Source organism: Cucurbita pepo, chromosome LG04 (genome assembly GCF_002806865.2).
Source record: "Cucurbita pepo subsp. pepo cultivar mu-cu-16 chromosome LG04, ASM280686v2, whole genome shotgun sequence".
Taxonomy (NCBI): Eukaryota; Viridiplantae; Streptophyta; class Magnoliopsida; order Cucurbitales; family Cucurbitaceae; genus Cucurbita; species Cucurbita pepo.
The window spans coordinates 3,644,319-3,658,400 of NC_036641.1; the positions used below are offsets into that span (position 1 = coordinate 3,644,319).

Sequence of the window (14,082 nt, forward strand, 5' to 3'; positions counted from 1 at the left end):
GATATGACTAAGGTACGTCACGTAATGATATGTCTGTGATAGGTATAAGAACGTTAAGGCTATGGTAAGTTAGAGAACTATATGACTATGAAGTGTTTACGTTATGACTCGTTTATGATATGATGCATTGTATGCTAGATTATTGTGCTTAAGTATGTAGTTATGTGAACGTGAATGTATGCTTTTAGTCTGATGTGATGTGTAATGCATGTAACGATGTGTGGTCCTTGAACGATTATGGCTTGTTTGTATGAATATTTGAATGTAACTGCATGAATTATATGACATGAAATACGGTAAATTGCATGAAACATAACCCCGTTAGGAATATGTATGATATGTAAAGAACTAGCTGGTGAGCCCATTCTCGCACGTATGGGCTGCGTGTAGAGTATAAGGTACACGTCCTCGATTACCTGTTAGGATTACACCGTAGGGAAAACGAAACGAAACGAAAGATAGGTCTCATCATTTCATTGCATGTGATTGTTGCATAACCCCGATAGGGAGTCACTTACTGAGTATTCTAGAAATACTCAAGCCTCGTGCTACTTTACTTTTTCAGGTTAAGGTAAGGCACTCCTATACGGTTGACGACGACATCGCAACTTGAGACCATGGCGCATGCATAGGGTAGTGGTATTTATTTTCTTAGTCTTAGGCTAGAATATGATGTTTTTTTTTAAACTTAAACTCTTATTCATTTTATTTAGTCTTTTGTTATGTCACTTTAAAGATGTTTTCGAAACACGTAAGTCCATGACTGTGTTTTAAGTTAAAGGTTATGTTTTATGGAATTTAAATGAAATCTTCCGCATTCAATGTTTATGGTATGTATACAGTAGCGACCTTAAATTAAATAGAAAATTTTAGGTCGTTACCGAGATTCATATTCTTGAGTTCAAGAAAAGTTAGAACAATAGACAAATATATTTTAAGCTACAAGTACAGTTTAAGACCTTACAAGCATGCTATTTACTGAGTATTTTTATACTTGTGCTTGCTACCTTTATTTTTCAGATGATAACAAAGTTGCATGACTATAGTGATGCTAAACTCGAGCTATGGGGCTTTAGAGTTGTTTAGATAGATCCATATACAGTTTTAAAGTACGTTGTAAATAGAAGTACTTTTTATGATGTAGTTTTGAGAACGTTTTTGTTTGCGTGTTTCTTTTCAAATACGTATAGTTTTGCAAGTATGTTGTAATAAAAACGTGTTCTGTTTTGTAACTCTTGTTTTTTATTTTAAAACTTCCAATTTGCATGGTGATTCGTGGCTAATGATCTCAATTGGTGGATCGTTGCATACAAAAACTAAGTAAATTTGTCTAATGAATCCCATACAAATTCTCATTCTAAATTCATCGAATCACAATCGCACTTTCAAAGGCAGCGGACTAGCGATTGTGCGGCACTCATTTTCCAACGACAAGTGAGCTAAGCCAATTTGTTCTTGCATCGCCTACGGCCAAGCGACGTATGATCGAGCCTCTACTCTTGATTTTAAAAGAAGGTTTTAGAAAACGAGAAGAGAGAGAGATTTTAGAAAGAGAGATTTTGGAAAGAGACGTTATATAAGCAAGTAAGAGAAAGATAACAACTGGTTAGCATATATAACCTTGGGTAGGGAGAAGTTGTTAGACGGATAACAAACCTAATTTTTGGATAGTTTGATAAATAAAATATAAAATTTTATGCGATAAAAAAAAAAATATATATATATATTTTTAAAAAATATGTGATGAGAGAGAGGGTAGGTGGGAAGTTCCCCACACCATTTAAGTGTGAAATGATGAAAGAGTGAATGGAGCCCTAAAAAGGCCCACACCAATACTATAAATAAATATTATTATATTTTTAAAAAATGTATTTCTTAATTACTAATTAAAACGCTTTTCTCATTTATTTTATTTACGGGTTTTTTTAATGTGTCGGTCTCCTTTTCTTTTTCTTTTTCTTTTTTTGATTTAAATATAATTTTAGAGTTAAACTTTCTATAATATTCCTAATAAGTTTCAATAATATTTTAAAAGTTAAAAAAATATTAATAATTTGTTTCAAAAATATTCTCATTTAAAAAAATATTCATAAAATTTTAAAAATAGTATTAACATCCTTTAATTTTATAAAAAAAAATTTACCGTCAATATATGGATAAAAATCAGATACTTCATAAATTATCTACTTTTAATATTTTTTAAATAATTTTAAAAATCGAAATTTATTTTTAAAACAAAATATTAATAGTCTCGGTATTTTTTATTTTTTTTATAAAAAATTAAGAATATTACCCGAACTTTTGAAAGTTTATGAAGGTTTTTTTTTTTAAGATAATTTTATTTTTTCACTTTTATCATTTTTTTAATTTATCTTCAAATAGTACAATATTTTGTTCTAATTCTACCACTTTAAGTAATACGAAGTCCGAGCTCCTTCAATGAAGTTGTCTTGTTTTGAGTGAAACACGAGCTATATGTAAGTTCATTAAATGCTAATAAGCTCCAACTCTCCGTACTACATCTTGAGCTTGTCATAAATAAAACTAAGGTCCATTCAATGCACCTCAATTTCGTTATTATCCTTCGAGGTATAATCTCAACATTTATCCAATAGCTTTTGTGGTAAAATATTTAATTAATTACTATGAATTAATAAAAATACTATAAATTAATAAGATTAAATTTATATATAATTTGATTACCGTTCGTTGCTATGAGGAGGTTGGCAATAGACAGTAAATTATCGGTTGTCGCTAATATATGATCGAAGTTGTTGCTGAAATGGTTGACGACAATCAATAATGCCACTAATAAGAGGCGGTGTGATAATAAATTATAAGGATATTTTAGTCATTTTACATAATTAAATACCTAAAATTTAAATCTTGAATGATTAAGAATTTGTTAATTAAAGGTTTTTATAAATTTAAATTTTGAAGGAGGGAATAAAAATAAAAGGTAATTCAAATTATAACTTTCTATAATGGGGAAATTAAAATAAAGGTCAAACCTTATCTGAAAGTCAAAAGTAATAATTTCAAGTCAATTTACGATAATACCCTCTCTCCCAAAACTCCTTCCCTTGATTCCCGTATACTCGTTTGACTTTTACCATAATTTCATGCTTATGTTACGCTTTTTGTCCTTTTTTCAAAACAAATTTGATTTTTAAATAATTATAATTTTAAAAAAATAAATTTGAATGGATAACGTCCGTTATTACTCTAACATGATCCTCACATACGTTCAACATCCTTAAAATTTTCATATAATTAATAATATTAAATTATAAATAAAATTAATTTAGGCGAAATTAATATTTTTACTAGGATATTTAGGCCAAAATTATTATTATTTTTTTTTTGGGTTTGATTATGTGTTAGGTGAATTAATGCATTCTTTGAATGAATTAGTTATATTAGTTTTGTTTATAGGGAAGGACGGTTGGTCTCATTTTTTTTTTAATAAACATATTGTTTTATTTATATCCAATTTTATTTTATGCATATATTGAATATTATTGGTTCGCCATATGTAAAATCAACAAATTTTATTATTAAATTATTTAAAAAATTAAAATGGACATTTAATCATATTATACATTCAATAAACAACATAAAATATAAGTATAATAAATATTATTTACTTTTCTTAGTCAATTTTAATATTCAAATTTTATAAATTGTTTTAATAATGAAACGTAAATATTTTGCGTTTAAAAATAAAAAAAAAATATTTATTTATTTATTCGCACGTTCTCTCCATTGGCTTTAAATTCGGCACCCCTCAGCCTCACGCGCCATTCCAGTGAGTGTCTTGAGTGATTCCTCCACCGTCGTCCTCTCCGTCCAAACCCCGCCGCCATGAAATCCACCGCCAACGCTAAGCTCATCCTCCTCCACGCTCCTACCGCCGGCAACGCCCTCGCACCCCGCCGCTGGCTCTTCTCCTTAATCACTTTCTTCACACTCGCCTTCACTCTCACCCTCATCAACTCCACCTTCTCCTCCTCCTCCGCCGCCGCCGCCCGTCGAAACGGCGATGGAATCTCCGGCTCCGGCACCGGCACCGGCACCAGCGTCCTCCCCCACTCTGTTTCTACTGCCCTCCTCCACTACGCGGCCGCGGACACAAACACCACAAAACCCCACATGTCCACCGCCGAGCTCTCCTCCATCGCCACCGCGATCTCCTCTTGCTCCCCGGGGTGTAATTTCTTAATCTTCGGTCTGACCCACGAATCCCTCCTCTGGCACGCCCTGAACCACGGCGGCACCACCGTGTTCCTGGACGAGAACGAGTACCAGGTCTCGAAATTCGAGCAATCGAACCCCGGAACAGAGGCGTACGACATCCAATTCACGACCAAAGTAACCCAGATGAAGGAGCTTCTAATTCTTGCAAAATTACAGGCCGATAAAGAGTGCAAACCCATCCAGAATCTCCTCTTCTCCGAATGCAAATTGGGCATCAACGATATGCCGAATCACATTTACCAAGTCCCATGGGACGTGATCCTGGTGGACGGACCCCGTGGCTACAGCCCCTCATCGCCGGGAAGAATGTCGGCGATCTTCACCGCCGGAGTGTTAGCGAGAAGCAAATTTGGGGAAGCGAATTCCAAAACCCATGTCTTCGTTCACGAGATGGGTCGGGAAATTGAGCGGATTTACAGCGACGAGTTTCTTTGCCCGGAAAATTTGGTGGAATCGGTGGATTCATTGGGGCATTTTGTGGTGGAGAACCCAATTCAGGGGAATGCCCCAACATTCTGTAAGAGTTCTTCCTCTCTTTTGATGTAATTTCTTTTTATGATTATTGTGATTATATTTTTTTGTAAAGTTTTTTTATTTTCTTTTTAGTGTGTTTATCTTAGAACATCCAAATATGATGTCGTATGTCTTATTCCTACAGAGATATGGAATTAATGGAACTATATTCAAGTTGAAAGTATTTTTTTATTTTTTTTAATTTATCATATTTTTCATTGGTATTTTTTTAATGTATATTTTCACACTTTTCTTAAAAATGAAGTTGAAGGGCAAAATTGTAATTTAGTGGACTTAGGAAGATGGGGGGCTTTGCTAAAATACCGGATCGGTAACCGTCGGTGATGGAGAGGGGGGTAGTTCAGGGATAAAACGCCATTTTAAAAAAATTCCGAACCTCGAGAAGAAAATACTTTACAGTATTCTCACGCGATCTGATTTTTTTGCTATGAAACGCGTTGGCTTATTAGTTTGAACGTACACGTGGAATGGAATGATTGGTTGTTGGGGGTTCACGTGGTTGTTTAGACGTGGGAATTGGAATTGAATAAATAGTACGGTAAACGGTGTCGGTGAGATAACTAAAAAGTCCTTAACGGAATATTGAATGAATTCTCAAAATTATCTAATTTAATTTATTAATATAGAAAAAAAAAAAAAAACACATATTTATTGTAATTTCTTTTTAATCCAAACAATACTAATTAAATAATTAACCTAATCCAAACCAAATCCAACCATAAATTATTTGTAGAGTAGGTAATTTTGAGTTTTTTTTTTTTTTTTTTTTATTATTTTAAAATAAAAGTAAAACAATTAGCTTTATAAATAATTGAGGAGAATAAATAATAAAAAGTTATGAAATAAAATAAAAATAAAATAAGTGTATTTATAAATAATTGTATCAAGGTTAATTGATTTATTTTTGAAAAGTAGCACCTAACATTCCATGAATTATTCTTCATCACTTCATATAATCTTTTAATGATTAAACTAAAAAGATTTGAATTCTCAAAACACTTTTATATTTGTTTAATTTTGATTCATACACTTTTTTTTAAACTATGTTTTAATTTTTAAACTTTATATAAAGTTGACAATTCCATTAAATTTTATATTTTCAATATAACCAATCATCTATTACTATTCTAAAATGGTTTATATCTTAAATAGATAAATAAATAATAAAATTAAAGAGATGGTTATTGTTCAAATCTCGAGAAATATGACCTATAAAATTTATAAATTCTTAGTATGGTGTAAGATCATGTATGATTGAAGCTAGAAAAAAAAAATAATAAAAAGGTTGATGGATTGAGTTGGGTCGGTTTATGTGTTTCTTTAAAATTTATTTGGATGGCACCAAACCAATATAAACTTTTTTTTTTTCTTTTTTTTTTAAATCCCGGTGGATCCATGTGCATGTTTATAGGTCGTATGTGAAGAATTATCACGCATCCAACCGTGTCCACTTTGAACCTAAGATTTCATGACTCTGATTTTAGCTTCTCCAAAACGTCTCATACAAATGGAGATGTATTACTTACCTATAAATTCATGATCATTTTCTAAATTAGCTAGACTCCTTTTCAACCATTCTTAACAAGACAGGCATATAGTAACATACTTGGAGTTGTAATAATACCGTTGGAATGGTATATAAATACCCATCTTTTCATTCATTGTTTTAAGTAGTTAAAATTAATTAATTGTACTGTTTGAAGCATTTAAAGGTAGCCATTAATCATAAATGCTTTTTTAATTTTCAATGACAATAACTATTCCATTTTTCTTTTATGGCTTCCTGAGTAGGTAGTAATCTAGATAGAGGTCACAATCCAACCCAACTCAAGCCTCAGTTGAGTTTAATTGGGTTGAACAGGAGGCAAATATTTTCATTACACATACTTCATTTATTGCTCTTTCATATATTACTATTTCTAGATCTGTAATAGCCGAAAAATAAATAAAGAAATAAACAAATAAAAAAAAACTTTATAAAAAAAATAGTTAAAATAATAATAATAATAAATTAATTAATTAATTAAGATTAGAATTAAAAAAAAAAAAATCATTCCCCACCTCTCCCCACTAATCCTTCGTCCCTTCTCACAATTATCTCTCCTCCACCCATCCCACCTGCCAAAAAAAAGAAAGAAACAAAAAAAATAACAATGGTCAGATCGGAGAAGAAGTACAATGTCTATTCCAGATTTAGAGATTTTTGTCAGTTATTAGGCTAAAATCCTATCTCAGATTTCCTTTTCTTTATAGTTATGGTGATAAGAAATCTTTAACTGTCTGTAATAATCAGATCCATATACAATTATTAGATTTTTGTTAGCATTTTAATTATACAAAATAAGGTTATAAGTTAGATTCAATAGAATTCTAGGTGACAAATCTATAAACTAAAAGATCGTAGCCTATACTTAAAATTTGTCACTAATATCAGTTTACACAATTAAGAACTTATTTACAGAATGAAAAAGATGAGAGAGAGAGAGGGAGGGAGATTGAGGAAAGATTTGTTAAGTAATATTTAACAATAAAAGGAAATATGAGACGGGAGTGAGCTCCTTTCAATTTAGTGTAACAGAAAACATTCAGAATTTTCATCAGAGGTCAGTGAGCTTCTTAAAATTTTGTCCAACAGACAAGATTAGAATTTTAAGATGGCCAATGTAAATTAGAGTAATAATTTTATAGAGATAAAACTTGAAACTGATGTCACGAGCTCATATAGGTTGACTCGAATTTCAAAGAACGGAATCGAACTTTCATTAAAGATATATTTATGACAACGACTTCAGCTATCCAGGTAAGTGACCTTACTATCGGCATGGTTATTTTTTTGATGTTGACACGTGCCCTATGGTTCTGCACGTGTCATATATATTGATATGTGTGAATTGTCTGTGGATCGATATGCTTCCTATATATTATGTTATGTCATATAATATGTGGATTGTATGATAATAATTATGGTACGATGTGCTCTAGGAGATGTTTGAGATAGGATACGAGAAGGATGCACAAAACAAAATGTAATGATAGGAGTAAGATACGTTCACGAAACGTTAAGGTTAGGTTACATATCGAAGTGCTATGGATAGGAGAGATTGATGAAAGAATACGGTTAGGTTATGGGTAGAAAGCGATAGGTTTGTGATAGATTGATAGAACGATGACGTTAGGATACGTTCTGGTGATGATATGACTAAGGTACGTCACGTAATGATATGTCTGTGATAGGTATAAGAACGTTAAGGCTATGGTAAGTTAGAGAACGATATGACTATGAAGTGTTTACGTTATGACTTGGTTATGATATGATACATTGTATGCTAGATTATTGTGCTTAAGTACGAAATCATGTGAACGTGAATGTATGTTATTTATGCTGCTTAGTTGATGTGATATGAATGCATGTGACGATGTGTGGCCCTTGTACGATTATGGCTTGTTGTATGAGTATTGGAATGTAACTGAATGAATTGTATGACATGAAATACGGTAAATTGCATGATACATAACCCCGCTAGGAATATGTATGATATGTAACGAAATGAGAATGAGAATGACATGTAAGCATGAAAACGTGACACGGGGTTATGTTCATTAAATGATGACTGTAGGACTAGTGGGACCTCATGCATATTGTGTGATCATGCATTTGGGGGGATACCCCTATCCCATCACGAGGGTACGGACGCGTACATCCAAATGGCAGGACAACGATCGTTATGCCCTGCATAGCGCTGCCGTGACGGTTTTAGTTTTAACGGGTCCCGGTGGGCCCCCAGAGCATGCCCACCGGCTAGGGACAGTGGCCCAGCGGTGTGCGAACTAGCTGGTGAGCCCATACTCGCACGTATGGGCTGCGTGTAGAGTATATGGTACACGTCCACGATTACCTGTTAGGATTACACCGTAGGGAAAACGAAACGAAACGAAACGAAACGAAAGATAGGTCCCATCATTTCATTGCATGTGATTGTTGCATTACACCCCAATAGTGGGGTCACTTACTGAGTATTTCTTTAAATACTCAAGCCATGTGCTACTACATTTTTCAGGTTAAGGCAAGGCATTCCTGTACGGCTGACGACGGCATCGCAACTCGAGATCATGGCACATGCATAGGATAGTGGTATTCATTTTCTTAGACTTAGGATAGAATAGGATGTTTTAAACTTAAACGCTTATTTATTTTATTTCGGGTCTTTTGTTGTGTCGTTTTAAAGATGTTTTCGAAACACGTAACTCCATGGCTGTGTTTTTAAGTTAAAGGTTATGTTTTATGGAATTTAAATGAAGTCTTCCGCATTCAATGTTTATGGTATGTATACAGTAGCGACCTTAAAGTAAGTAGAAAATTTCGGGTCGTTACAATATCTTTGTAATTTATTTGATTATAAATAGAAAACTTTTCACATGAAAGTGTGGTGGTTTTAGGAAATATTGTCACACAATTTACAACACATCATTAATATCTCTTACAAACATAAAATATTCTTAATCTTTATAATTATCTTAAAAGTAGGGCAGAATGGGACTATTTTCGGGTTGGTCAGGTTGACCGGACAAAAAAATATCAACCATAAATTGACCTAAATTTTTTATTTTCCAAAAATTTAATCCAACCCAAATTGAAAAAAAATCTAACTCAACCCCAATTTTATGGTTTGGATTGGATAAATTCGGGTTGTTCAAGTTCTCGGGTCGTATGAACACTCCTAAGCATTAACATTAATTTTTTTAACTTTCTTAAATTGAGATAATGAAAAAAAAAAAAAGAAAAAAAAAGACAAGACTTACACATTGTCGAAATGAGTATATAGTTGAGGTACATTATTGTATTTATTATTGACGAAGACATCAAAAGTTTAAATTTTCGTATTTCAAATACCATTGAATGAAACAAATAATTAAATTTATAATAATATTCTCCTAGATTATATTATAGTTTTCGATAAAATTATAGTCATTAATGTTCCAGTCTCATGAACGAGCTTAAAGCCTCAAGACCAACTCAAGTCCAATTCATACATACTACAAGTTCGACCAAAAGTTAAAGTTTGTTCAATCCAGCTCGATCCAATTCATTTCATTCATTAGATTAGATACAAATCTAATATTTTAAATAGAGCAACCCGTTGAGGTCATATTTAAAACAATTCATCAAGTTGATCTAACAAGTCATAGAACTTAAATACGTACAGACAGCCAAAAGAAAATAATAAATATCTTGTTATTTAAAATCCTATTCATACCTTTATGAAAAAAATAGATTATCATGGATCTATTTGTAACGACCGAAAATTTTCTACCTAATTTAAGGTCGCTACTGTATACGCATCATAAACATTGAATGCAGAAGACTTCATTCAAATTCCATAAAATATAACCTTTATCTTAAAACACAAACATGGACTTATGTGTTTCGAAAACATTTTTAAAACGACACAACAAAACAATAAATAAAATAAATAAGCGTTTAAGTTAAAAACATCCTATTCTAGCCTAAGTCTAAAAAAATAAATATCTCTATCATATCATATGCATGTGCCATGGTCTTGAGTTGCAATGCTGTTGCCAGCGGAATACTTTGCCTTAACCTGAAAAATGTAGTAGCACATGACTTGAGTATTTAAAGAAATATTCGGTGAGTGGCCCCACTATTGGAGATTAAATGCAAGAACATGCGAATGCAATGACAAGACCTATCATTTCAATCTATTTACCTATGATACTGTCCTAACATATTGGTTTACCTACCGTACTGTCCTAACAATGAGTTTTTAAAAATTTCAAAAATACCCTTATTAAAGAAAAAAATATAAATCTTTTAATATATAAGTGGAACTGTAACAATGTACAAATTTATTTAAGGATATTTAGTAATAAATTATAGTTTACCGTATATATTATATTTGATATTTTATTAGAATGCAAATATCTAATATTTATCTTATTAACGTAAATATCTTTCCATTTATTGTTATTTCCATTTATTACTATTTCTATATTGTTGTAATTTATTTGATTATAAATAAGATAACTTTCATACGATTTAAATGAGGTGGATTAATCAAACATTATTAATATTAATTTACTTTTAAAAATTTATAAGTATTTTTAAAACCGGATCGTGTACTTTTATATTTTTAATTCTTTTTAAAAAATTATTAATAAAGGATATTTTTGTGTGTATATATATATATATATATATATATATATATATATTACTAAAATTTTAAAAAATTTAATAGTATTTTTTTTAAAGATAAATAGGGAAAATACAATAATTTTATTAATTTAATCTTAAATTTATTATTAATAAATTTGATTTTTCAACATATTGTTTGTTTCTTTTTGTATATAATTTGAATGTCATTTTTCAACAAATAGGGAATAACATGGCCACTCCCTCTCCTCTTCTCTTTCTCTCTCCTCTCATTTTCTTCTCTCTCTTCTCCACGCCGGCGACGCTCCGAGCCGACCCCGAACTCAAACACACCCACACTTTCTTTTCCTACTATTCTCATACCCCTCCACCGCCACCTCTACCTTACTGTGCTACGCCTCCACCACCCCCTCCACTTGTCTGCCCCACCCCATCACCGCCACCACCGCCGCCATTTAGAAGCCCAAGGATCAAAATTGCATACAATGCTATTAAGAACTTGAGACCCAGAATCGAGGATGACCCAAATAAGATCACGAAGACATGGGAAGGGAGAGACGTTTGCAGCTACAAAGGATTCATCTGTGATAAAGTTCCCGATTTCAATACCGACGCGGTGGCCGGAGTGAGCTTCAATAACTTCGGCTTTGGTGGTTCTAATCTCACTCTCAATGGCTTCATTGATCAATTGCCCGACATCACTTTCTTCCATGCTAATTCTAATAACTTCACTGGTAGAGTCCCTGATCTCAGCTACAACCTTAGATTCTTCTACGAGCTCGATCTCAGCAACAATAAATTCGTCGGCGGGTTTCCCGACCAAGTCCTCGGTGCTACCAATCTCACGTTCTTCGACATCCGGTTCAACGAATTTTACGGTCCCGTGCCCGCGAAGCTATTTGATATGGATATTATCACCGCTATCTTTCTCAACAATAATAAGTTTAATGGCGACATTCCGGCTAACCTCGGCAACACCCCTGCTAAGTATTTCGCCTCCATTTTTTTTTTGTCCATACAATTTTTGTTTGTAATTGATTTTTATAACTAAATGGTTGAGAATGGTTGGAAGGGAGTCCTACGTCGTGAGACGTTTTGAAAAAGCTCAAAGAAAAGTCATGAAAGTTTATGCTCAAAGTGAACAATATCATACCATTGTGGAGAGTCGTGATTTGTAATATGGTATCAGAGTCATGCTCTTAACTTAGCTATGTCAATAAAATTCTCAAATGTCGAACAAAGAAGTTGTGAGCCTCGAAGGTGTAGTCAAAAGTGACTCAAGTATCGAATAACGGGTGTACTTTATTCGAGGACTCTAGAGAAGGAGTCGAACCTCGATTAAGGGGAGACTGTTCGAGGGCTCCATAGGCCTCAGGAGAGGCTCTATAAAGCATGAAAATATGAACTAAAGTCGTGATTCTTAATAAAGCATGAAGAGTCGTGATTTGTAATCTCACACAAGATTCCTAATATACGAGAGTCGTGATTCATAATAAAACATGAAAATATGAACTAAAGTCGTGATCTTTTTTTCCAAAAGGTACCTCACCTTCACAAACAACGAGGTTATCGGCACAATCCCAAAAAGTCTCGATTAAGGGGAGACTGTTCGACGGCTCCATAGGCCTCAGGAGAGGCTCTATAGTGTTCGAGAGCTCTATAGGCCTCTGGAGAGACTCTATAAAGCATGAAAATAAGAACTAAAGTCGTGATTCTTAATAAAGCATGAAGAGTCGTGATTTGTAATCTCACACAAGATTCCTAATATACTAGAGTCTGATTCATAATAAAACATGAACATATGAACTAAAGTCGTGATCTTTTTTTTTTTCCAAAAGGTACCTAACCTTCACGAACAACGAGTTCACGGGCGCAATCCCAAAAAGCCTCGGGATCGGAAAAACAAGCAACACCCTAATCGAAGTCCTATTCTCGAACAACAAGCTCACCGGCTGCATACCAATGGAGATCGGACATTTACGAAACACCATGCTATTCGACGCAAGCAAGAACTCCCTCACCGGCCCAATCCCTTACTCCTTCGGCTGCTTAGCCAAAATGGAGCTTCTCAACTTCGCCGACAACCACTTGTACGGCGCCGTTCCAGAGGTCATCTGCAAATTACCAAAGCTCCAAAGCCTCACCCTCCGCAACAACTTCTTCACCCAACTCGGCCCCGTCTGCCGGAGCTTGATCTGGAAGAAGGCTCTAGACGTTTCTGGAAACTGCATTATGGGTCTGCCGGAGCAGAGATCGGAGGAGGAATGCACCCATTTCTTCACCAATGTTCAGAGCTGTCACGATGAGAAGTCGATGAAGTACATCCCTTGTATGGGGAATTGGTACTTGAATGAAGATCCGGCAGCCGTACTCCGTCGGCCGGCGAGAAAGACGACGGAGATGAGAACGTATGCGGCTCTTGTTCCCCATTAAATTTGCATTTATTTTTATTTTATGTGTACTCTATTAGTGTGTATGGTACCCAATAATTGGTCTTATTACCCATTATTATGTGTCGTGTAGGGTTAGATGTTTGAATTCTCGACTCTTATATTGGCATTTGTGTAACAATCAGACGTCTTTACGGAGAGGAATGACTTTTACTTAGGAAAATGAAAACGAATTAGATTCAATAGAAATCGAAAAAAAATCAGAAAGAGAGTAGCACGAGTGGGTGTATAAATAGCCCATCATCTATTGGAAGCGGGCAAGATGGTGATGAATTGCGATTGGTCCAAACCTTCGACCAGGGATTTATTGTGACCCGCCCAAAATGGCCATACATCCCAAGACCTTATTCACACAGCTAAGAGTGGTCAATGTAGGTTTCTCAGGCCATGTTGTCAATTGAAAGAGGGTAGCACGAGTGGGTGTATAAATATACTGAATAAGTAGTTTGCTTAAACCTAAATATACTGCATGACCTAAGAAAAGTTTTAGAAAACGTTTAGAAATCGATTTCAAGAAAGCAATATTAATGACTAACAAGCAAATAAGCAACAACAACGACTGGAATAGCGTATAACTCGAGTAGGAAGAATTGAAAACTAGTCATATACTCCTGTAGTACATTTTGAGACATTTTAGCCTTAGCTAGTGTAAACATAATTTTGGCAAACAAT

At 33.8% G+C, this 14,082-nt stretch overlaps 2 protein-coding genes across 2 annotated transcripts; both read left to right on the top strand.

Annotated features, from left to right (window-relative positions):
• The first annotated feature begins 3,698 nt into the window (after positions 1–3,698).
• LOC111792610 (protein IRX15-LIKE-like) lies at positions 3,699–4,951 on the top strand. Its single transcript, XM_023674119.1, has one exon. It carries the CDS (start codon positions 3,865–3,867, stop codon positions 4,801–4,803), a length of 939 nt encoding a protein of 312 aa, XP_023529887.1. The 5' UTR covers positions 3,699–3,864; the 3' UTR covers positions 4,804–4,951.
• A 6,370-nt stretch (positions 4,952–11,321) lies between these two features.
• Positions 11,322–13,497, top strand: LOC111792803 (pollen-specific leucine-rich repeat extensin-like protein 3; the record flags this gene model as incomplete). Its single annotated transcript, XM_023674390.1, has 2 exons — positions 11,322–11,947; positions 12,799–13,497. Coding segments are annotated over 2 exons (1,221 nt in total), but the record flags the coding sequence as incomplete, so codon positions are not given.
• Between the last annotated feature and the right edge of the window lie 585 nt (positions 13,498–14,082).